The sequence below is a fragment of the Anguilla rostrata genome, chromosome 13 (assembly GCF_018555375.3).
Source record: "Anguilla rostrata isolate EN2019 chromosome 13, ASM1855537v3, whole genome shotgun sequence".
Taxonomy (NCBI): domain Eukaryota; kingdom Metazoa; phylum Chordata; class Actinopteri; order Anguilliformes; family Anguillidae; genus Anguilla; species Anguilla rostrata.
Window position 1 is genome coordinate 7332955 of NC_057945.1, and position 26368 is coordinate 7359322.

The window sequence follows — 26368 nt, forward strand, 5'->3', positions numbered from 1 at the left end:
TAATGGTGTGCCATAATATAAATCACAGCACAGTAAAAAGCTAGCAGTGCAATAAACTATAATATTATCTCTAATATTCTGTTTTTCTTGAACACAAAAGAAATATTGTATTTACAGTGCGTACTGTATATTAACTAAACTGAAACCAGGCTTGTTCAAATGTGATTAATACTATTGTTAAGAAAATGAATACTGTACATTTCACAAATTTGTTTCAACGTGAATTAGCTATCGGTATATTCCTCGGAGGAAAAGCATAATGAAAAGGTAACAGATAGCATGTGCTTCACTGTCAGGCATAGTAAAATGGTTAAGGAACTGGCCTTGTAACCTAAAGGTTGCAGGTTTAATTCCCAGGCAGGAGATTGAGTAAGGTACTTAACCTTCAGTATATATATCCAGCTGTTAATGAATACTATGTTTAAAAAAAATGTCTCTGGATAAGACGTTCTGGACTGCTTGCTAAAGTAGAGCTAAATATAATCCTACTCCCTACACCCTACTACAATCTCTGGGTAAGACCGCAAAATGGTCAAATATGCCAGTTCAGCCAATTCAACGGGCCTTATTTCCAGCAGAATCACCGATTTACAGCAGAAGCTTGGCGCTATGCATCGACAGGTCAACCAAAACGAGAAAAAAAAATCTGAGAGTAGCTTACGCAATCACGTCTTATCAGTAACACGCTCTGTATTACCACTCATGCAAAAAATACTTGCATTAAATGACAACGAGCCACACTTTCATTGATTAAAAATGTCTAAGTGCAGTAAATCAAAATTAGACAACGAGGCATGTCTTACTACAGTTACTACGAGATGAAACATCACAAGCCAAAGGATCACTGAAAAATGAGACGTCATTTGGAAAGCCAACAACGGAAAAAAAAAATTTTATTGAACAAATGTTCTTGTGATCCCAGTTTCAATTTTAGACAACTCCATTAATAAAGGATTCAAATTCTGAAAGCTGGTGCATTTTCACATTGCTTTCAAGATTCTGAATGAAGTCCATTCCGGAAGTATTCCTCCTGTAGTTAGCAGGAAAGCTGTATGGCAATGATGGTATGCTTACTGAGAAAATATAACGAAGAAGACTGAAGCTGCCAAGCAATGGTAATTCAACTGACTGGTATTTAATTATTATCAGTCTCCATTGTAAACAACAACAACAATAATAATAATGGGTTGCATCAGTGAAACAAACAGAACTAGCCTTGCTGTAGTGGTGTAGCTTCTCTGTGGTTAAATTGCAGTCCTTGTTTATTATACTCATAAGAATTAGGAGGATAGATTGATGGTGTTGGATAGATTAAAGCTGCCACAGTCAGAACACAGCACTTCCAGGCTTTCTGTTGCACTCTGCAGTCTATTGTGTGTGTGTGTGTGTGTGTGTGTGTATATATATATATACATTTATTCTATTTTTTTCTGACTGCAGTTTCAGCACATTTGAAAAATTGTATATGTATGAACACACACATGTATGAATAAAGTCTGAAACACACACACACACACACACAATGCAATGTCATGCGTACCATCTGCACAGAAAATCCGCATAGGGTTTCTATGAAAACACTCCTCCATGTGACTTGATTGACTTGGACATGTTTGTTTCTTGACATAGGCTGTTAATAGCTTCAGAGAATTTGTACTATGTATAAATTTGTTGAAGACCTGCACAGCATACCACTTCAAAACTCATTTCAGCTACCTCACTACACTCACAATACACTCTACACGGAAATACTATTGTACATGCAGTACTAAATTATTAATACAGAAGTCATTCATGCTTTGATTTTAGCATACTGAAATACCGCATAATCATATTTATGGATGAAAGTAGTACTTTATTTTTTATTCTGTGCCTCCAGTCAGAAAGGCAATCAAGCAGCTGATAAGAGAATGCACAATCAGATCAGCCAATCAGAAAACGCACAAGCAAACAATCATGGAATGTACAAACAGTCAATCAAAGAATGCACAAACAGCCAATCAGAGAATGCACAAACAACCAATCAGTGAATGCATAAACAACCAATCAGAGAATGCACAGACAGCCAATCAGAGTATGTACAAACAGTCAATCCGAGAATTCACAAACAGTCAATCCGAGAATTCACAAACAGCCAATCAGAGAATGCACAAACAGCCAGTCAGAGAATGCACAAACCGCCAATGATAGAATGTACAGACAGCCAATCACAGAATACGCTGCTTCTTGACCTGGTTTCCACCTCCTTCCACCCCCACCTATAGTAGCATGCTTCGTCAGGATATGTGAGACGTGTCACGTGACTGCCCAGGACGTCCACGTCTCACCTGCGATCTTGGTGGTGATGCGGGTGGTGACGGGGGGTCCAAACCCCTTGTTGGTGGAGGCTTTGAGGGTGAAGAAGTACGTGGTGCCGGGATAGAGCCCTTCGAAGAGATTGCGCGTCTCGTTGCGAAGTTTGAAGACTCTGCCCCTCTGGGTGGAGAGATCGGCGCTGGGGTCCAAGGAGCTCAGGGCCTTGTAAGTGACCTACAAAGAGGAAGAGTACATCATCAAAATCCCTGATAGTCTTCATCGGTTACAGGCAAAACAACAACTATCAAAACCACTATTAATATTCAAGTATTATAAACCAAAAAATCCCTCAAAGAATTCATCAATTGACTTCTTTCAAATTTCCGGCCACTTGTCATCAGTTACAGACAAAACAACTACCGAATAATAATAATAATAATAATAATAATAATAATAAATGCCAGCTAGCTTTCAACAATTACAGACAAAAGACAAAAGAAAACAAAAAGAATAACAACCATTCAAAATCCCTGTCGGCATTCACTAATTATGGACAAAAACATTACTATCAAAACCTCAGGCAACAGTAATCTATTACAGGAAAAAATAACTACCATCAAAATCCCAGACAACATTCATCAATTACAGAAAAAACAACTACCGTCAAAATCCTCTGTTAACATTCATAAATTGCAGACAAAACACTACCATAAAACTCCTAGCCAACAGTCATCAATCACAGAAAAAATGACTACCATCAAAACCTCTCATACTATTCATCACTTACAGAAAGAAAGGCTTTCCTTGCTAAATCCCATAAATTACAGACAAAAAACAAGACTGTATTAAAAGTGACTATTAGAGTCGACAAAGCCAGAAATTCGGGGAAATTAAAGTGAGTGTGCTACAGCTTGAGCTATGTCAATTGGTCATTTCTAGCAAACCTCTTTTCAAAATGGTGCTGTACTGAAAACCAGGGGGCTGGAGGGTGATATTTCCTATTAATTCACTGTTGTGGTATCTGCTAAGGCACTGTTCCAATGTGTGAATGAATCCCACGGTTTGGCATGTAAGGCTCTGTTCCAGTGTGTGGATGGGCCTCATGGTCTGGTATCTGTTAAGGCACTGTTCCATTGTGTGAATGGGTCCCATGGTCTGGTATCTGTTAAGGCACTGTTCCAGTGTGTAGATAGGTCCCATGGTCTGGTATCTGTTAAGACACTGTTCCATTGTGTGAATGGGTCCCATGGTCTGGTATCTGTTAAGGCACTGTTCCATTGTGTGAATGGGTCCCATGGTCTGGTATCTGTTAAGGCTCTGTTCCAGTGTGTGGATGGGCCTCATGGTCTGGTATCTGTTAAGGCTCTGTTCCATTGTATGGATGGGCCTTATGGTCTGGTATCTGTTAAGGCACTGTTCCAGTGTGTGGATGGGTCCCATGGTCTGGTATCTGTTAAGGCTCTGTTCCAGTGTGTGGATGGGCCTTATGGTCTGGTATCTGTTAAGGCTCTGTTCCATTGTGTGAATGGGTCCCATGGTCTGGTATCTGTTAAGGCACTGTTCCAGTGTGTTGATGGGCCCCATTGTCTGGTATCTGCTAAGGCACTGTTCCAGTGTGTGGATGGGCCCCATGGTCTGGTATCTGTTAAGGCTCTGTTCCAGTGTGTGGATGGGCCTTATGGTCTGGTATCTGTTAAGACACCGTTCCAGTGTGTGGTGGGCCCCATGGTCTGGTATCTGTTAAGGCACAGTTCCAGGGTGCGAGTGGGTCCCACGGTTTGGTATCTGTTAAGGCTCTGTTCCAGCATGTAGCTGATCTACTTATCTTTATTAAGCATCAATGCAGCTGTGATGTATATGCATGCTCTTATGTCGAAAGGAAAATTTCATGTACTAAAACTGTATGTACCATATGCCGTATGCTTGGTCCAAAATCTGTTGAAAAATATATTTGCGCTATAAACTTTTTGTATGCCTTGGAATTGTATGCCTTTCATCTGCAGTAACAAACTAACATTTGATTTCCGGAGATATCAAAGTGTTTGATGTCCAAATTCACAAAACTGTTGAAAGGCTGTGCTGCATTTTGTGTATTTTGTTTGTGCAAACTGATGCCTGGGGGGGGAATGGGGGGCGTCTGTGAGCAATCAAAATATTCCTGACTGACACTTCACAGTTGAGCCGCATTATAGAAGTCAAATAAAGCAAACTGACAGCTCAGCTCCCAGCCAAAGAGAGGGCTTATTGGGGGGCAGCGTGGCGAATACGTCGATTCGGCACGGTCCTGGACCGCTCCGTAACCACGGGCGATACGAAGCAGTCGGGGGGGGTGGGGGGGGGGGGGTGTCGCCGCTTAAAACGCACTTTTACCTGAGAGCGAAAGAGACAGGGTGTGCGAGGGAGGAAAAAACAGCCAGTTCATGCAAGATGTGTCTTAAACCAGTTGTGAAGGACACATCCCCGCTGAACGGAATGTTCCGTACTGCCCGCTAAATTTGAGCTAAATATAATCCTACGTTCCAAAAAAAAAGGAATGAAAAAATGGGTAAATAATGTTGAATGAAAATTAACCTCTCGCATTGGACCCTTAGTATGAATGACTTGGACACGAAAGGTTGTGAGAGAGGTGGGGGGGGAGGAACCGGGAACCAAAAAATAAAAGTTACTGAATAAAATATTCGTATTTCATCCCCAGGCTTTTTGCCTTGCAGACACACAGTCCTGACAGTGCGGACAAGGCCTAATCTTTATTCAGGACACGTAAGGACTAGTGTGGCCAAGGGAAGCAAAAAGAAAAAAAAAAAGCATAAACAAAAAAACAAACCCTTGACTTGACTTTCCACATCGGCTAGAAATTACAGTTGTCAGCCTTAATTTCTGAGTTGTTTTCAGACTCGGAGTGCAGTACTAATCAAAACAAACTCCAAGTCCAAGTGACAGCCCACTTTTGTCTTTATTTGAATCTCTTTGATTATTGCTTTTGTCCTCTTGAACGCTCACTGGCGTATGTTATCAACTGATTTTTCTGGAATCATTTTAATTTTTTGTTGCTATTGTTCTTTTTTTTGTGGGGGGGGGGGGGGGTAGGCTTTTGTTCAGAAGCGGCAGCCAGCCTTCGGAAAGGCCGTATACGTTGTTAAAATAAGCCTGCGGTCATTGTCATATTTTTTTTATGCCCCCCCCCCCCCCCGGTGCACCCACAGGTCTATTACCGTTTCTGCTCCAGAGCGCCGATATAAAAAGGTGGTGAAAAGCTAAACCCGGTGATGTATTTACAGCAGAACGCCTCGCCCACCAGCAGCACAGAACCGGCCTCAATCACGCGGTCGTATCTCACCCCTCTGCCTCCCCTTATAACGCTCTCCCGGTGTGAGGAAGGCCTGATTAGGTCCAATAAAACGCCACGAATGATTCAATGTTTATTATCCGCGCGCCTTTTTTCGCCACAATTTATGGAAAGCTCGCGAACTGAGCGAAAATGCAATTCCTCGCTCTATTCTTTCTTTTATTTATTTATTTATTTATTTATTGTTTTTTTTTTCTTTTCTTTTTTTTTTTGGAGTTTGGGCCCCCAAAGTGCAAACACTCACTTTGCTGCTCGGCGAAACTGCGGGCATTAGCCACAGAAGGGCATTGTGGGTAATGTGCAGGCAGCGGCGTTATCCCTAAGCCCCTGGACTGAAGCAGGAAGTGTGACGTTTTTTTTTAAACGAGAACGCAGGTGAGCCCAGAAACCCAAACGCCACAAAGCAACCAGTTTAGCTCATTTTACATAACCCTTCTCTCCGTTTATCCCGTAGGTCCTGGGGCGTGCATCTTGGCGGTGACAGTCTTTATGCTAACCTCAGTACAGCTCAAAGTCATAAACCCAACTGAACAGGGGAAGACGACGCAAATGTGCCTTCGAAATAGGCTCAGCACTTTATATGTAAAATGAAAATAACTTTCAGCTCCTTTTTTTGTTAGACACAAGCGGACTCCTGCGGGACTGCTTCAGAGGACCTACCGAAAAAACATTTGATGCAACAAAATGTGAACCAGGATCAAAGGTATCAATAAGAGAGTCCTCTCCCAGAGGCCTTATCTTACCTGTTCTTCCACTGCCATAACAGAACATCAGCAAATTTCTGCAGCAAACACTGGGATCGATGCCATCCCATCACCCTTTCACTGGCTATCCCTTTTTCACGCACCTTCACCCAGGTGAAAGCCGAATGGAACGGAGTCTATGACCGTGTGAGAGTGAAGTAAGGGTGAAATTACGATTTCTGCACACAATCATGCCCTCACACACCCAAACAGTTACTGTCTCTGCTCACTCAGTCCATTACATTACATTTCAGGCATTTAGCAGACGCTCTTATCCAGAGCGATTTACACAACAACTTTACATAGCATTTTACATTGTATCCAATTATGCAACTGGATATATACTGAAGCAATGCAGTTCACGTACTTTGCTCAAGGGTACAACGGCAGTGTCCTATCAGCCGCCATTCCAAGCACCAGATTATCTCATTGGAGACGCGCGGAGACATTATTTGCCATGAAGCCAGGCCCCCTATTGCCTCCGTCCCATATTTCCAACTCGACTCAGCTCAATTTAATTCAGCTTTATTTCGCGATGCGCTTTTCACAAAGCGCCCGCATCTCAAAGCACTGCACACACGTTCTGGGCCCAGATTCCCCAGAGTCAGAGTCAGCCAAGGGCCACAGCGACGAGGAGAACTCCCTGGAGGATACGAGAAGAAACCGAGGCTTGATCCTTGACTGGGGTGGGTGTGGGGGGGGGTATACACTCCTGGCACACACAAGGGAGGCTAATCATAGAGGAACCAGGAGAATGGTGGGATATAAGTTCAAGCAAGAGGCAGAGTGACGGTCACAGGCATGGTATAGCTCAGTATAGCTAAGAACAGGAAACACTAAACTCCAGATGTAAATTACACTGGAAAGCACTTTGCTCAAACAACTTGGACATTTATGACAGAAGAAAAGTAAACCTGACTGCCTTGAACTATATTCAGAACTGAGGTAAAACATTTAGCCTGCTGAGCTCAGCAGAATTAAAAGGTACAAAAGCACGCTTCTGTCTTGCTGAATTGCATCTCTTCTAGCTTGTGAGTCCTTATCGTGTTTATTTGTCATTTGTTTTAATTGCTTGATTTAATCCAAAACTAATTAAGCAATGCAGTGATGTTTCCAGTCCGTGTTTGAATGAAGAAGCACCCTGAACTGTGCTGTGGATAGACAATAAATCACAGATAAAGGTACCCTTTGAGGCTATGATTTGGAGCAGGTCTTTGCTGGAAGAGTTTACTGAAGCTGGGAGGGTATGGAGTAGGTCTTTACTAGAAGAGTTTACTGAAGCTGGGTGTGTATGGAGCAGGTATTTACTGGAAGAGCTTACTGAAGCTGGGTGTGCATGGAGCAGGTCTTTACTGGAAGAGCTTACTGAAGCTGGAGGATATGGAGCAGGTCTTTGCTGGAAGAGTTCACTGAAGCTGTGTTTGTATGGAGCAGGTATTTACTGGAAGAGCTTACTGAAGCTGGGTGTGTATGAAGCAGGTCTTTACTGGAAGAGTTTACTGAAGCTGGGAGGATATGGAGCAGGTCTTTACTGGAAGAGGTTACTGAAGCTGGGAGAGTGTGGAGAAGGGCACCATCACCATCTTTGCCCCGAGGTGCAAAAGCACACAATCTTTGCTTTGGGGTGCTTATGGGCAGGCTGGCCTGCAGCATTGGGAACAGTGACATATTTCCCATTCAAACAGAAAGACAAAGCAACAAACCTATGAAGCATAATTTCCCCTAGGAGGCACCGCCAACAAGTGACAGATGGAGCCCATTCACCTGAACCAGGCTGCCCACCGGGCTGCTAACCCGAGATGAGACAGGCTGCCGGTTTGCCTGAATGCCCGGTCATCCGGGTGTAATGCGGGACTAAAGACCTACCTCCCGCACGGCCCCTGCGGCCCCAAAGACAGCACGAGGGGGGCAAGCATACACCAAGGAGCGGAAGGGTTCATTTCTCAAATGAATTCAAGGTTATCCCGGCTTTTTTGAACAACAGACAAAGGAACATGTCATAACCATGAATTGCACTGGATGTGGTGATTCTGTTTAAATAATTAATTAATTAACCAATTAGTTAATTTATTATTATTATTATTATTATTATTATTATTATTATTATTATTATTATGGTGTGTTGTATAGTACTGACAATTCTCTCTCAATGACACATTTCATTCTTTCTCTCTCTGCTTCTCCCCCAGATCTATCATTTATCCAAAATGAATGACCGGGCTTGTTTTGTGGAAACCAGTGCTTAGGGGTTCCCATGCAGACTTTAGAGCTCCATGTGTAGCCGTAGCTGACGGGTCCTGTGATCTCCGGCTCAGGTCCAAACGACTGGGAGTCACTGGATCAGCAGACGAAAGCAGACCCAGGAGCAAAAGAACTCCATGTGTTTTGTTCATATAACAACCTAAATGCTTTTATTTTAGATTCTGTTTAAATGGCCCGTGTCTACAGTCCCCATATCTCGCAAAAACTCAGGGAAGGAAAATGTGTGATCCTGGCCGTATAAACCTCATATTTCCAAGTCCTAAAAGTCTGAAATGGCCTGGCTTTTTAGGGGACATGCACAGATGGGTTTTGTTTTATAAAAGCGATGTGAGACTTGAACCATTTTCACACCACTTACATTAGAGTGGTGCTCTTCGTATCGTGCCTAACAGCGCCTCCCGGCTGTGCCGGTTTTCGCAGCGTTCGCCTCCGGTCCGAGTTCCGCGTCAAATGCGAATCGGACCGGAACGTTCCGCGGCACTCCCACAGCACTTAGCGTCAGCTGGGTAAGACGCTGGGGCTGAATGACAAGGGAAGTCCCCGCGGCAGCTCTATTTCCTTGTGTTCATCGCTGTTAAATGCCGACATCCTCTTGTGCGTGTCGCCGCACGTGCGTATCATGGTAAATGGTAAATGGACTGCATTATATGCGTTATTGATGCTCTCATTCACCGAGCATTGGGTTAGTAGGTTAGGTCTGCTCAGGACATGACACGCCGAGCGGATCGACCCGGCAACCCTCCGACTGCCAGACAACCGTTCTTACGTCCTGAGCTATGTCGCTATATTACTCGCGTGTGTTGCCATGCTGCGATGGCTCCGGAGAAGGGCGATAACGGAAACGCGCTCAAAAAGCTGGGACGAGGACACGCAGTTTCGCAAAAAAAAACGTCCGACGCTCGAATCCTTAAAATGGTGGACGGAGCAGCGCCATCTCTCAACCCACCGCGTCGCCACCAGGAAAGGAGAAAGCAGCGGTACGGCCGCGGCTCGGCCCCGCGACGAGATCGCCCCCCCCTCCGTCTACCGGGGGCCCCCGGGGGAGGGCCGTTTGTCTTCGTTAGGCAGATAGGCCCCCGCATAATAGATCAGCAGGCTGAAGACCGCTCCTTATTCAACAGACAGAAGGAAGGATTAGGGGCCGCGGGAGCAATACGGACCCAGAGAGGTTTTTTTGTTGTGTAGTCGCGCGCCCCAGCACAATCTGTTACACCGCTGATCTCCCCACAGATAATCCCGCGTCCTCGTTTTCGAGAGGAGCCCGTTCGCCGAGGGTGACGAATCGCAGCCCGATGACGGACCACGGATTCACGCAGCAAGGACGAAGCGCCGCGGCTCGGCGACGGACTGCTGACAGCGCCAATCAAGAGCCGGCGAAAGACAAGGAAAACCGTTTCCGGAAGGAAGCGAAAAAAAAAATTGCCGGCAAGTTCATCTTACACGCCTAACATCCCGGAAGGAGTATCACAAGGTGTTACGCCCCTCCGCGACAGGTGGGGGCGCTGGCTGTTTGGAGGCCTGCTTTCTTGTTTCAGATAATTGGAAGCACCTGTGGTGGTGCCCGTGAAAGGAAGCCTGGAGTCGGCTTCTCAGGAGGGGGGGGCTTTATTTTCTCCTCGTCGTTGGACCACGGCCGTGTCTGGATTTCACCTTACGTTTTTTGTCCTAATAATAAAAAGTATTGTTTATTATTGGGAAACCTTGGTGTCGGCATCGCTTATGTTTGCGGGTGTGGAGAGCAACCGTAACACAAGGGGTGGGGGGGGGGGGGGGGGGCGTGGGCAAAGAGCTTCAGGATGGCGGATAAAGATGCAACCCCCGCTCTACTGGAGAGGGTGGGGAAGGGGGGGGCGGGGGAGAACAGCCCCATGGGATTTGTGAAGAAAGCTGTCTCAGAACGGCTGGCTTCCCCCCCAGGGCGCTGAAATCTGAAAGATGAAGACGCCGCTGCAGCTCGGATGCTGCCGCCAGACCCCGCGTGCTTATTTACCTTTCAGCTTCTTCTGTTTCCCTTTTCCCTCCTGGGCCTGCTTGCCTCACATAAGTCCTGTTCTCCTACAGCTCCCAGGTATACGTACAGTAATTACAGTCTCCCTTTTTTTATGGAGTTCCCAGGAATACTTTCTTATGGACCCTTTTTCATATGGAGTTTCCAGGAACAGTCAATCAGGGTCCCGTTTTCCTGCTTGTGATTGTCAGTCATTGCCTCAGAAGTTTGCTTGGCAGAACATGCATTTTGCATGTCACAAAGAACATCAGAACAAATGCTCCTCAAATTAACTTCCTGTCATTTACAGGGAGCTCACCTAATAAAATGACTCTGTAACATTGACACCCTTAATACTTTGTGACTTCATGAGAGAAGGTCCTGGGGCTGAGGGTCCCAGGGTGTGAGCTGATTGATGAGAGTGAGCTGTTCATGAATCAGGGCGGTCCCCTGATCCTGGCGAATGGCGTCGAGCGGCTTCAGGGCTTGCATTAAGCAGCTCGCCACGGCAATGCTGACAGGCTGGTGGTTGTGTGGGCACACCTGGCGCCCCCCCCGTAGGCCGAATAGGCAACCGTCTAAGGCCTTAGATTAATTTTTCTGTATTTGAGGAAAAAAACGGAATGGTAATTCATGCGCTGTTATTAGCAGCTGTTAACAAAAACAGCACATTTTTACCAGCACATTTGCAATCAGTCTTCTTTGCTTGGATATAATTGAAAAGGGGGCCTCCAAAAAGGGACCACCCCCTCCTTTTATCTGACAGGTTTTGGGGCACACACAGTATCTAGAGACAGGGACACACAGTATCTAGAGACAAGAGCACACACAGTATCTAGAGACAGGGACACACCCTATCTAGAGACAAGAGCACACACAGTATCTAGAGACAGGAGCACACACAGTATCTAGTATCTAGAGACAGGGACACACACAGCATCTAGAGAGAGGAGCACACACAGTATCTAGAGACAGGGACACACAGTATCTAGAGACAGGAGCACACACAGTATCTAGAGACAGGGACACACAGTATCTAGAGACAGGAGCACACACAGTATCTAGAGACAGGGACACACAGTATCTAGAGACAGGAGCACACACAGTATCTAGAGACAGGAGCACACACAGTATCTAGAGACAGGAGCACACACCCTATCTAGAGACAGGAGCACACACAGTATCTAGAGACAGGAGCACACACAGTATCTAGAGACAGGGACACACAGTATCTAGAGACAGGAGCACACAGTATCTAGAGACAGGAGCACACACCCTATCTAGAGACAGGAGCACACACAGTATCTAGAGACAGGAGCACACACAGTATCTAGAGACAGGGACACACACAGTATCCAGAAACAGGGACACACACAGTATCTAGAGATAGGAGCACACACAGTATCTAGAGACAGGAGCACACACAGTATCTAGAGATAGGAGCACACACAGTATCTAGAGACAGGAGCACACACAGTATCCAGAAACAGGGACACACACAATATCTAGAGACAGGCCTTGAAAGAGATATTCAAAGTTCCAGACCTTAGTTTTTTTTAGGAATGCTTCAATTCCAACAAGAAAAAAGCGCTAGACATCGCTTGTCATCCCATCAGTTTCTGAAAACGTTTCAACAATGCGATGAACAAAAGAATGTATTTAGCAAATTATGTTTTTTTTTTTGTTTTCTTGTTTTTTTTCCTGTCCAATTTGCATACAAATAATAGCGCGTTCACAAGTTGGTTTGCCAAAATAAATAAATAAATAAAACAATAAAGAGGGATCATCAGCGCTGATTAATGTCAGCCTATTATGGGAACAGCTCTGTTTCTCTCCAGATTTATCCCTCTTTTTGTCAGTCAGCTAATTAATTTCAGAGAAGTCTTGATCGCTTGATGTGAGTAGCTGCTGTGAAACAGACGTACTGTGAGCAGTGTGTCGAAGCCGTCTCTGCGCAATGGGAAGCGACAGAGCTGTCTCGTTATCTTCTGTTATCTCCAAAGCCACCATTAATCGGCCGAGCTTTGCGGCCTTAGATCCTCGTGGCAGCGTTAGCGTCCTAGCGGCATCGCTAGCGTCCTAGCGGCAGCGTTAGCGTCCGAGCGGCATCGTTAGCATCCTAGCGGCATCGCTAGCGTCCTAGCGGCATCGCTAGCGTCCTAGCGGCAGCGTTAGCGTCCTAGCGGAGCGTTAGCGTCCTAGCGGCAGCGTTAGCGTCCTAGCGGCATCGTTAGCGTCCTAGCAGCAGCGTTAACGTCCTAGCGGCAGCGTTAGCGTCCTAGCGGCAGCGTTAGCGTCCTAGCGGTAGCGTTAGCGCCGGCTACGCTCGCGCGGGTTTCCGCTGCAGAAATCCGTGTGTTAAGGTGACAGTAATTGCGGTTGGCAGATCGGCCGTTGAAACCGGGCTGGCGGGGGCACCGCCGAAGCTGGAGATGAGGGAGGGGGATGAGGGTTCGGGGGGGGGGCCGTGACCTCTGATCGATGTGGCGGATCAAGCTCAGCTGCCAATTAGCAGGGAGTGACAAGCCGTGCAGGCTGCCCCTTTAGCGTGCCTGACGCCATCCACCATATCTGCTGCCTAACCTGCCCCCCCCCCCCGCCCCCCCCCCGACAGACCCCACGCTCAGAGCCAACGGAGACTGCTGCAAGCCCGATCTTCCTGCTCCAGCTCCAGAGAGGAAGAGGCTCACGCTCCCTCGCAACTCTGATAATTGCCATCGCAGGCTTTTAATTAAATCAATGAAAGCTATTATGGCAATTACAGGGGGAGATGAGAACACATTGTACCGGGCTCAATATGTTTAGTAAATGCTGTCACCGTTATTACCCAGAAAATGGCGAGGACTAATTTCACCTTAATGATGTGCCTGCGAACAACGGCTACCCACACAATGGCCTGCACGTAGACGACACATACCCCCCCGTTCCCCCTACACACACACACACACACGCTCACACACACACACACACACACACACACACGCACGCACACATATGTACCAATGTGTGCAGACACAAACACATATATGCACACAACCACAAACATACACAAAGACACCCATGAACGCACACACACACACGCTCACACACACACACACACACACACACACACACGCTCACACACACACACACACACAAATATGCTCCGGTATTAAACAAATTGGACACTGTGCCGCTCTCTTTGTGCCGCTCCCGAACATCCCAATTGCACAAAACTAATTTTGCTGATCAATAATTCATTAGTACGCGAAGGGAGCCGGCAGCCTCTCTCCACTTCAAGGTGAATAACAATTTACCTTCAAACGGCTTCTCGGCGCGAGCCGCCATTCCCGCGGAAGGGGCCCCGGCAAGGTAAGCTAACGCTCATTAGCATCCGCAGGCCTGCTGTTCTCCCCAACGCCCCGCCCACTATTCGCATGCAAATCCGGCCGTTACCGCACACCGAAAAGGTCCCACCGCACCCGGGACAATAAAGCTCATCCTCTCTCTCTCTCTCTCTCCCTCACGCGCCCCTTTCAACACGTTCACTGGTACAGCTCGTTTTTTTTCTCATCGTTTTTTTTTTTTTTGTTCTCACACAGCCCCCGACACGCGCAGACCGCGCGGTTTCGTATTTCCACGCGTACGTGCGCCCGTCCCTTCCGTAGGATCCGGAGCGTTCTCCAAAACCGGGAGCTTAAAAGACTGAACCTTAAAAAAAAAACTATTTCTGTTCCGCGGTCGGTACAATGGCGTTGTCAGCGCCGCGATTATGCTGTCACTCAATAGCGAAGTTGCGTACTAATTACAGACTAATTTCCGCAACGATTAATCAAACATGTCAAGAGAAAATCAATACACGGGCTAAAATATCCATTTGAGCGGATTTCTTCGTCGCACACGAGTAGTATTGTGAGAATTTTTAAGCGAAATTGACATTTCATATAAAACCTGTTTGCCTTATACAAACGAAGAGGGCTCATTCTCGTGCTGAGATACAGGAAACAAGGCGAGTGGTAGGACTGGAATAACTTAAATATGGGCTATGATCACTGACGAGGCTCAGCACCCAAGAATGAGCTCAAAATAGTCATGAAGGGACACATCTATTCAAGCACAAAGCACACGGTTTGAGTGTTATCGTCTCTAAACAGAAATATTCCACCTGGGTGAGCACAGCCAAGCTATTATAAAGGAAACACGTTTATAATTAAGTGTGTCTGCATTTGTGCGTATATGTCTGGCCATTTTGAGTGTGAGTGTGTGTGCGTGTGTGAACACACTCCCTATGAGTTTACATGCAGACAAGGCTATTACTGTTGCTGCAGATAATTAGCTACTGTCTCAATGCAAGTTGATGAGTTTGAAGATAATAGCACGCTTTGTTTCTATAATGGCTTGGCAATGTCCTCGGAGTTCTTTACACACCAACTGTCTCAAAGTACAAAGCAGAGAATAAAGTACCAGGAACCAGACATAAAAATATGACCAATAAAACAACTGAGCAAGGCATAATCTGCCTGCTGTAAATTTTACAGGCAGACACTGTAGGTTGTAGACTACAGTAATGTGAGTTATAAATTTGTTTACAGGTGTATGATTGTTCCTGATTCAGCACTCTGGAGAAGTGCATTATGGGAAGCTGTGATCCTGTGGGCCTGTATCAGGAGTGCACTGTGGGAGGATGTGATCCTGTGGGCCAGTATCAGGAGTGCACTGTGGGAGGCTGTGATCATGTGGGCCTGTAGCAGGAGTGCATTGTGGGAAATGGAGTCATTTCTGCTTACTTCGTAGAGAGTGATGACTCCGTTGGTCTCGTTCGGGGCTTTCCACTGCATCAGGATCTTCTCCTCATATGGACTGCTCTGTATGGACTCGGTGGGGACTGAGCCGGGCACTGGAGGAGACACACACACACACACACACACACACACAGAGTGAATTCACAGCAGAAGCTGGGAAAGAGGAGATGAGCACGAGTGTTGACCTGTAGCTCAAGGCCACACTGTGATGGCGGTGGGGGTGGGGGGTGGGGGGTGGGGGGATGGGGGGTGGGGTCAGCGCTGGGGGTCGCAGACTAAACCTGGAAAGGACAAGATTGTTTTCAGCAAAAATCGTGTGCAGAATGAATAACCGCAAATGGCTGGAGGTCAGGGAGGGAGGGACAAGGCCATTAGGATGGAAACCCGCAGGACCCAGGTGATGTGTGGCGGGAGCCGCCGGTGTCGTGTCACCCCTGAGCTCTCACTATAAATCCCAGTCACGCCGGGCGTAAAAAAAAAAAAAACAACAGCGAGAGGCCCTTAAACTGCAGGAGAACAAAGCCGCTCTTCGTTTGTCTGGGCGTTTGGTGCAAGACGGCGCCTCTGGCATTACCGGAGGACTCTGCTCAGTTGTTTTAAGCCGGGGGGATTTCCTGGGGGGGCACTCTGACTGATTTCCTGTTCATTAAAAAAAAAGTCTGATGAGTTTAATTCTTCGTGGCCAGGAAGGCTGGCACGACAGCTTTGTTAAAAGGCCGTTTAGTCGAAGTTAACGAGCGTGCGCGGGGCGCCTGCGTCGCGCGCTCGGCCTCGCTGATTGGCCAGGAAGACGAGGAGCCACGTGGTGTGTGTGTGTGTGTGTGGGGGGAATTCAGCACAAAGTAGAGCACTGAGAGACGCCGCCATGTTACCTTCTCTCAGTTCAAATAAGACCTGACTACTGTCTGAACAGGCCCTCACTGTAACAAACGATGCACTGATTAATTAACCAGTGAGACAGCATCAAGGCAAACCGGAATGGGCCTATTAGTGAATCGAATACCAAAATGGCATCCAACAGTTTGATTTTTTTTCCCCCAGCAGCACCCCCATGGCTACGGGACTATCTGGCTGGGGCTCACTATTTGCGATAGAGATATCGGTGAACCTTACGTAGATTCAAATCAAGAAAAAAACAAAACTTTTTCTGTTTTCATTTTTCTCCTGCGAACGGTAACGTTGATTTCTCATCTGAATAGCAATATTGAATTAGTGGAACAATGGGCTGCAATTAGATCTGTGATCTCATTTTCTCCCTTATCGCTATTTTAGAGAGAGTGGGAGAGAGAGACAGAAACAGACAGAGAGAAATAGAAAGTGAGATATATTGAGGGAAAGAGAGAGAGAGAGAGAGAGAGAGAGAGAGAGAGAGAGAGAGACAGTGTGTGTGTGTGCATGTGCACGCGTGCTTGTGTGTGCGTGTATGTGTGTGTCTGTGCATGTGTTTTTTTTTTATCCAATAAAATAAAAATTGGCAATGTACCACATTAATAAAAAGCTGATTAACTTACAGCAAAGAGAATCTGAATGGCATGTTTCATTAAGTTGCTGCCACAGAGGCCGACAGTAATTTCTTTCTTCTCTTGTATCTGGTGATAATGGACCTGACAGCTGTGAATGCGAGTGAGTGAAATCCGCGGTGTCAAATTGCTTCCAGTCGGTCTCTGCACCTCCTTGCCCAGAACATGTGGCCCGTAATCAACGATAAGGCATTAGGGCCCTTATTTACTGCCACTGTAGTTTGATATTTGACAGCTATGTCATAGCTCTATATGATATACGACGCCTATATTCCTCTACGTAACATTTTAAAGGTATATTCCTCTCGCAAATGTCTCGCGGATCAGGATTGGTCTTTGTTTTTGTGATGTGGAGCCGTGGACTGAAGCTTTAAAAAAAAAAAAAAAAAGTGAACATTCAGGGGTGGTTCACGGTGGCCCAGGAGTGCCAAATGTAAAAGGCGACGCAAACCCAAATCGGCGCGTGCAATATTGAAAGAGCAAAACCGGAACAAAAATGAAAAATGTAGGAAATTAAATCTTGGTGGCAATACGATGGTAAATGGACTGCATTTATATAGCGCTTTTATCCAAAGCGCTTTACAATTGATGCCTCTCATTCGCCAGAACAGTTAAAGGTTAGGGGTTAGGTGTCTTGCTCAAGGACACTTCGACATGCCCAGGGCGGGGTTTGAACCAGCAACCCTCCGACTGCCAGACAATCGGTCTTACCTCCTGAGCTATATCACCCCACAATGAGAGAGAATGTGTGGCAGGAGATCAGATCTACAGGTGGACTCATTTCTTGTATGGAATCCAGCCACAGGTGCCTTTTCAGGTCATCAATAAGGGCGTGGCTATACCATGAGAACATAGCCCTCAGAATATTGCATTGAATTACTATTCATCTGTTCGGCTTTATCCGTTCTGGCTAAAGAAGCTTAATCAGCGCCTTCATTTAAATCCCTCTTAAAATCTCGTGTTTGCAGAGTGGCTTTTAAATTATAAGGAGTCTTTTTCATTTGTTTTAACCGGGTCCAATTAATTCGTGCTTTTTTTCCGTTAATCTGCGAGTTCTCCGAGAGTCTCCCTCTCTGAGAGTCTGCGGCCGCCCACGGTGTCTGCTGCGATACCGGAATGTTAAGCGTTGTGTTCTCAAGGTGCGTGTTTTCTTTAAAAGTACAATATTGTTTGTTTGCGTTCACTGCCCAATGTTCCTTTGGAGCAAAGTCTTTGAGCTATAAAGCATGAAAGGTCATGTAAAAAAGCATATTATTATTATTATTATTATTATTTCACATATTTACAGGAATGTGTGTGTGTGTGTGCGCGTTTGTGTGTGGCTGTCTGTGTACGTGCCAGAGCTTAGCCAGCAACTGCTGGTTTTTGGCTGGTAGAAATGATCAAAGCTTTCCAGACATTCTGGCTGGCGCTAAATAAATAAATAAATAAAGAAAGAAAATTATAAATAAACATTTATAGGCTAGAGCCAAAGTCATGGCTCGTACTGTCTCAAACACGCATTTAGCTTATTTTGCCTCAAAGGCACAGCAGCTTATCACTGTTCTCACCCCAGATCCCCCTCCAGCAGGCTGGCAGGCTCAGCTAGGCACCAAGCAGCGATTTCTATCGGGTCAGAACCCCAATGAGAAGCCGCTGCAGGAGGAGGCTATGCGGCTAATGCTAATCTCAAAATGCACTAAGACATACAAGACAGTCATTACAAGTCAGCAGCTGCCCACTTCCACGCCCTGACGTATGGGTGCAAATAATAGCACACACTGTAGCCTAAATAAGCTGGTGCTCATCTATCAAAGCACTACTGTAACTGTGTCTGTAAATAAGCCATTTTCACTGTGTCAAAACTCGGTGAACTAGAATAGGTGAATAGGCCTAACGATGAGCTTGATGTGATCAGCAAATTGTTCTGTCGTTAAATGCACTCTTCTGCATGGCAGGCTAAACCCAAATAATGCATTTATCTAATATCCAAATAAGCCGATTTGCCGTGGTGAACAGTGAAAAATTGTGTTTTTTAGGCTACGGGATTTTTTTCATCTTTATTCAGTAAAACATGATTCCTTTATATTCAGAAGAAAAGTAAGTTTCACTAAACAGCTGATGATGCATTACGGCTTCTTTTACACACACCACTGAATGCACACTGAGGCTAATCGCCTTTTTTTTTACCTTATTCATCTCGTAGTGAATAAGCATATGTATGTTCGTATCTTTCATCTTTGAGATCTTTTTTTTTTTTCATTTGGCTCACAAACCGAAGTCCTTTCCAACATATTTGCAAAAATAAATAAATCCTAGCGCAAATGCTAGGGTGTGTAGTCAGCTATGTGTTTGTGTGTCTGTGTGTGTGTGTATGTGCCTGTGTGTGTGTGAGTGTACCTGTATGTCTGTGTGCGTGCATGTGTGTGTCTGTGCCTGTGTGTGTGTGTGTGTGTGTGTATGTGTGTGTGTGTGTGTGTGTGTGTGTGTGTCTGTGCCTGTGTGTGTGTGTGTATTTATAACTCCAAAGCCCCTGTTTAGATGCAGAGTCACTTCTCCCCAGTAATAGTTTAGTGGAGTGGCAGGTGATGCAGGCTATACACCCAAGATGGCCGCTCATCCGCCAGCTGCGCACACAGTTCACCGGGGAGCAGCGATTCAGCCGGCATTCAACAGGCATAATGTGCCGCTTAAAACGGAGACGGCAGACACTCTTCTGACTTCCTTTACTGCTCGGCATTAAAATGATGCAGGGGAGAAAAAAAAAATTAATCGTAAATGAATCTGATATGTTTCAGAGAGCCCAAGGGAGAAATCCAAATGAGACTTTGCATACAAATGCTGGCAGGGCTTAAAGTACAGCTCGTCAGTACAGCAGAACGGTGATCGTGTACAACGTGTTTCATGAGTGGACTTGGGATTGCGTAAATGTTTTCTCCTTTTCTGCCTTGTTTTATTTTCTTTTTTTCTTTTGTGGACTTACAGAGCATGTTTTAAATGTGATTGAAGATACTACTTATTCCCTTTTAGATGTGATTGTTTGCTTGTGCGATATCTTTGACATCCTTTTGACCCTGGCTAGATATGTAATCCACTGATAAAGATAGCTAGTTAGGATTAATATGAGTAATTAATTACCAAAAATAGCCATAGATAATTATACAAAGAAAATGGAGCAAATTGGATAAAAACAGTATGAATATGCACTGCACATTTATATTTCTCCATAAAAGTGTCTAGGCTAAAAAATAAAAACATGAAAAAATTAGTTACAATTCTTGGTAAATACAATTATCTTCAAGTACTGACAGAGCCATTCTAATCATTGATAGGTCATTTTGATTTACACCGTTGCAACACGCAAAAATAAATGCCTGCTTAGAATCAATACGTGGAAACGTCCCAGCTGGTTGTCAACAAGTGACAAGCAAGGACAGCTAAGATGCATTGCTAATGCGCATTCTGGGACATCCGAGGGCATCCAGTGGAGGTCCTGCCAGTGTACAGATTAACTCAAGGCTGTCGTATTAAAAGAAGAGCAGGCAGACATCTGAAACCGACCAATAGCAGGGCTCCAACACCAAGGGGCCATTTCCCACAGCTTGTCACACCCTTGAGGTGAAAGGCTCTCTCTGTAGCCGGGCCCATGGACTGGCCCACAGACACGCCCAACTGTGTACGGCTGCGTTAGCGCATTAGCGAGGGTGCACTGACTCTCACTGGTGCGGGAGCACTGTTAGCTAGGCCTGGCACTGTGACTCATATACATCAGGTGAGTGAGTGAGTGAGTGAGTGAGTGAGTGAGTGAGTGAGTGAGTATGTGCGTGTGTGTGTGCGTGTGCGTGCACTGTCTTACACTGTGAGTCCCTCTTGAGAAGAGCATGTGCTATATGAATGGAATGTAACATAACGTCACACCTGAATGACATCATCACCCACCGGAAGCCTCGGTTTTTAGCGCAGCGGGCTAACTGTACCCCGTGTGGCGCTGAGCGGCGGGCCAGGGCCGCAGTTCGAAGCCCCCCGGGCAAACCCACGCCCGTCGCCCACGGGCACAGCGGGCACAGCGGGTAGAGAACAGCCCCACGTTGTGAACGAACCACGTCCTTTACATTACTGCCATTTAACAGACAGCTCTCGCCCAGAGCGCCGCGTGCGGCGTTAGCATTTTTTTTACAAAGCCAGACACCTGCTGAAGAAATGCTCGAGGGTACGACGGCAGCCTCGGTCAAACCTGCAACCTTCCGGTTCCGATCGCAAGCTGTCCGTTATTCCACACAGCTCCCCACGCGCGATTTCTCTCCCGGGGGGTGGGGGGGGCTCAAACAAAGACCGCGGCGGCACTGATGACGTTCAAAGTGCTCGCTTTGTGCCCTAAGGAAACTGACTAACAGAAACGGGCGAGACACATAACCACAAATTCTAAATTCCAATTAAGCACCTGTTTTGTTTTTTTTGTTTTTTTGAAGGCTTCCCGAATGTGACTCAGAACCATTTAATTTCTAATTAAAACACCCATTAATCTGGGAGGATGCGACATATTTATTTATTTCCTGTTTGTAAATAAAAGGAACACTCGAAACGGAAAGTATATCCATTGAATGCATCTTTAGAAAATAATAATAATTACTGCAGAATGCCAATTACAGCAGTTTTGGGGGGAAAAAAAACAGCGCAAGCTGCTTGCTATCATAAAACTACAGGCTTTGAGATTAAAGATGGGGAAGTAAAGGCACTTAGCAGTTCTCGAGTCGCTGTGCTCTCCTGCACATAGAGATCAGAAGTCCCGCGGTGGAACTGTAACGCGCAGCGAAAAGGATCTGAACTTTTAACAGCTTCAGCTAAAAGATGGTGAAACGGCACAGATTAAGCGTGGACACACACAGATTTGTCTTTTTGCCGAATATCGAATTCAATTAGTTTTGACGGACGGCCGAATTCAGTGGAAGCAGTGAAGGCTTTTAGTGATAATTGTGAATGCATCCATTGATGTATTTTCCGAGCCGCTTGATTCTGGTCGAGGTCAAAGGGGGGGTGGGGGGGGGGGTGGCAGGAGTGTGCCCAGCACTACTCACTGCACCACCATTCCACCCCAAAAGTGGAAATAGTTTGAGGTGAAAAAGAGTCCACAGTGGACCATTTTCTCTTTCTCTCTCTCCCACTCCATCTCTTTCCTGCTCTCTTTCTCTCTCTTTCTCCCTCTCTCTCTCCCTCTCTCTCTCTCTCTCTCTCTCTCTCTCTCTCTCTCTCTCTCCCCCTCTCTCTCTCTCTCCCTCCCTCTCTCCCACTCTCTCTCCCGCTCTCTCTCTCTCTCCTCAGTGTCTGGGCTCTGACCTCGCTTGAAGAACACAGCATTGTCATGAGCAGATGTCTGCAATCAACTTCCCTACAGCTGCTGTGGAAGGCATGGCTCGCTGTGACCTGAGGACAGGGAGCATCTGACAAGTGCCGAGCGTGAGGAATAACGTGTAATGCTTAGGGTTAACAACGTGAGCGTTGTTAACCCTAAGGCACAAACAAATGAAGATGCCTCGCTCAGATACAAGGAATGGAAATGAAGATGCTATGAAAGTCGTCACGACTGCAGGATCTGTCAGTGCCACCCCAATGGTTTTTCTTTCAGCCAAACTACATTGGAGGAAGGTTATAATTACCCATAAAATGTGCTAAATTACGGATCATTTACATTATCATTTATGTTATAATTATAGAAGATAGAGGTCAAACATTTGCCACTAAGATTTATAATTCCATTTCTTTAAATGTGTTCTTGGACTTTCTGAGTGACTTTGAGAATTGTTTTGGGGAGCAGGGGGGCGCAGCTCACCGTCCTCCTCCGTCTGCTTGACGATCTCCTCGCTCTCCTTGCGGCCCTCGGGGTTGGCCAGCACCAGGCGGAGGCGCACGGTGACGAAGGGGCGGAGGCCGCGCAGGCAGTAGTGCGAGGAGGTGGGGATCAGCTCCTCGGCGGCAAACTCCTGCTGGTTGAAGACGTACTGGTACTGCACCGTCAGGTTGTAGCTGTGGCAGCGGGTGACGGCGTAGCCGAAGGTCTCCCACTGCAGGGTGAGCTGGCGCGCCCGCACGTCCGCCACCTTCACGTTCTGGGGCCCGTGGACCGGGTCTGGGAAGGGGGGAGAAAGACCGCATCATGAATCCCGTATAGCATCATGACCGATGCAGTTGTATCGTGAGGGATACGTGACGCGTGTATCGACGCATTGTTGCATGCATTGTATACGCACAGTTGTATTGCGACGTGCAGTTGTGTCTTGACGTGCAGTTGTATCGTGACGTGCAGTTGTGTCGTGACGCTTTGCAGCGTGATCCCCCATGTCAGGTTACTGTATGTGTTGCACTGTGTCCATCGTATCGGGGCGTGTTGTATTTTCATATCAGGATATGAGGCACTTGAGAAACAATAACAGCAACGCAGTTGTTTTTGAGGAACAGCTCCAGTCTCGTCAGATCCCAGAGAGGAAAAGCAGAAGCCTCTTATTCCTCCCGGCCTGTCGCTACGGCGCATTTGCAAAGATCCTGGCGACGGACTCTCTCAGCCCGGAACGTTCTCCTGTAGCACGGAAGGTCGGAAATGCCCATTAGCCCTCCGCCAATGAGCTTCCTTAACACCGCGGCGTAATCTCAGCCTCCCAAAATGAGTTAGTTTATCTCCATTACCCAGTGGGTGCTGTTCTGGAGATGCTTCTGCCTGTAATTTAGACACAATTCACTTCTGACTGAGTGGCACTTGGCCGAGGATATATATATATATATATAAATAAACACCGCAATTTCCTTTTTTTTCCGAGGATGCATTTATCTTAGAAAGAAAACTAGCACACGCCGGACCACATATTTAATAGCCCCCGGCAACCTGAAAATCGGCAAGCCCGCTCACACGTCCGTCAATCGACGCTGGACGCCTCACGGCACAGTACTGCGTGACGGTGCACGCGTCCCAGCCACCGGACACCATGGAAACCCCGGGGGGGGGGGGGGGGGGGGGCTTGGCAGTAATCGGAGGCGTAAGCGTGCGCTCACACTTAACGCTGGGGTGTTCAGGAAGAGCTGGGGATTACTGCGCACCGTACAGGGGGCGCTATCAATCGGAGCGGCTGCTGTTTGGGTAAGATAAAAAGGAATCAATGTGTCATCTCGTCCGGCTGCCCCGTTTCAGGTCTCCAAAAACAAACGTACACTCCTGTCCAGGAAAGACCGAGCAAGACTTCAAAAATGTCTTTCTTTTCTCTCTCTTTTTGACAATTTCGGGTGATTCAGCTCTTTCTCTTTTGCAATACCTTGGCTTTGTGTCACAGTGCAACACAGATATTGCACCAGGGTTGTTTCATAAGAAACAGAGAAAGGGCTATTTCTAAGAACTACATGCCTTATTACAGATTAATCCTTGTCTTAGACTTAGCCTAGCCTCTACAAGCTATACACACTGTTCAAAGCACTGAAAATCAACCGAAACATTGTTTAAAGATACATTGATTTTACACTGTTTGTGACCTGATACGTGCCAAGTTTGAAGACAGCGTCGTGTACCTTATCGGGCAAAAACCAGTGGTAAATTGAAACTTGAAATATAGAAGGTCAAAAACGGTGACTATTTGAATGAAATACTTGACATTTGAAGCTGTTCTAATTGCGGAAGACACTGATAGCAGGCAACTGGTGTCAACTGCATGCCCTGCATCTTACATTATCTTAAGTTCAGTGTCTAAATTCAAGTGAAATGTAAGCGATGGTCCCAGAAGCCACCATAATGTAGTCCTCTTGCGCTACTAGAGTAATAAAAACACCAAAGGATGAGTCAGTGGTGTGAACCAACCTCAAAAACACACAAGAATCACGCCAGCTCTCGAACGGCTATGGAGGACTTTTCTTTTTTTCAATTTAACGATAGACGATGCTAACGGGGCCGCGCTAAAGTGGGGTTTGAATCCCACGGATAAACAAACGGACGAGCGAGCGTCCTGGACGCGTGAGCCGCGCTGTGTCTGGAGGGAAACGAAGGCGAAAATGGCTTTTCTCCATATCTTTAAGAAAACAGAGCGTTTGGGCGAGCGGGGCCGTACGAGGAGAGCGGCGGCTGAGAGAAGGAGAGCGCCGCCAGGAGCACTAACGCGCCGCAGGGCCGCCTATGCGCCGTCGGATGACGGTCTCCGGCCGATGCGGACTGAGTATGAAATAACATCGCACGTCGGCTCCCCGCGCGCGCCACCGTTAGCTAAAAACATGTGGCCCCCTTTTGCGCTAGGACATTCTGTAGGACATGACAGCGGAACAACCGCGCTCTCGCCAAGTAAGAGCAGCCGCTAAAGTCCCCCCCCCACCCCCCCTCAGGTTTAAATGAGCGTGCTTAAAATTAATCTGCAGCTAATCTGGTCTCGTTTTGGAAAGCGGTTTCTAAGGCGATCGCTAATCTGTGTTTGTGTAATCCTCCGGAGCAGAACTCTCGGAATCAGCAGAAAAACACGGGGACATCTGCGGGAGGCAAGAGGCCGGAGGCCAGAGGCGTCTTTATTTCAGTCTCCGAGTCAGCGCCGGGCTCTTCTGCCTGTCCTCATCCTCGGTGTTTTTGGGATAAGTAACGCCCCCTTTTTTCCTGCCAAGCAGGAATCAGGAGGCGGGGCGGTTGGTGGGAGAGGCCTGCGGTGTCACACTCGTGGGTCCGCAGTCACACTCGTGGGTCCGCCCTGAGGAGTGTGATTTCGGAGATGGGGGGTGTAAGGGGGCCCCATGACTGCACCACTCGATGGATGGTCCAGGAGCCTGATCATTAATCCCACACACCTGGGACCCCCACCAACAAGCAAGCAGAACAGAAATCAATATTACCCTTTGCTACACCCTCCCTCTGCCACAATCACCACTGAGACACACTAATCACCAAACATGCTCATCAACAAACACACTAATCACCAAACATGCTCATCAACAAACACACTAATCACCAAACACTAATCACCAAACATGCTCATCAACAAACACACTAATCACCAAACATGCTCATCAACAAACACACTAATCACCAAACACTAATCACCAAACATGCTCATCAACAAACACACTAATCACCAAACACTAATCACCAAACATGCTCATCAACAAACACACTAATCACCAAACACTAATCACCAAACATGCTCATCAACAAACACACTAATCAACAAACACTAATCACCAAACATGCTTATCAACAAACACACTAATCACCACACATACTCATCAAGAAACACACTAATCACGACACATGCTCAGCGGCAAACACACTAATCACCACACATAATCATCAAGAAACACACTAAACACCAAACACACACAAATAAACAAACACACACTCATCCCCAAACACACACTCTCTTCCCAAAACTCACGTGCTACTCTCCAAACACACACTCCTCCTCTCCTCTCCAAACAAACACTCTAATCTGCATGCACAGGCTCTC

The 26368-nt window shown here is 46.5% G+C and overlaps 1 protein-coding gene across 1 annotated transcript in view; it reads right to left on the reverse strand.

The window, feature by feature from the left end:
- The window catches only part of ptprt (protein tyrosine phosphatase receptor type T), a 301390-nt gene that overhangs the window by 130459 nt on the left and 144563 nt on the right, over positions 1 to 26368 (reverse strand). The window contains exons 8-10 of the mRNA XM_064305091.1: positions 22741 to 23037; positions 15400 to 15509; positions 2328 to 2529 (exon numbers count right to left, since the gene is read on the reverse strand). Of these exons, the coding sequence (XP_064161161.1) occupies positions 2328 to 2529; positions 15400 to 15509; positions 22741 to 23037 (609 nt within the window). The remainder of the gene's footprint in view (positions 1 to 2327; positions 2530 to 15399; positions 15510 to 22740; positions 23038 to 26368) is intronic.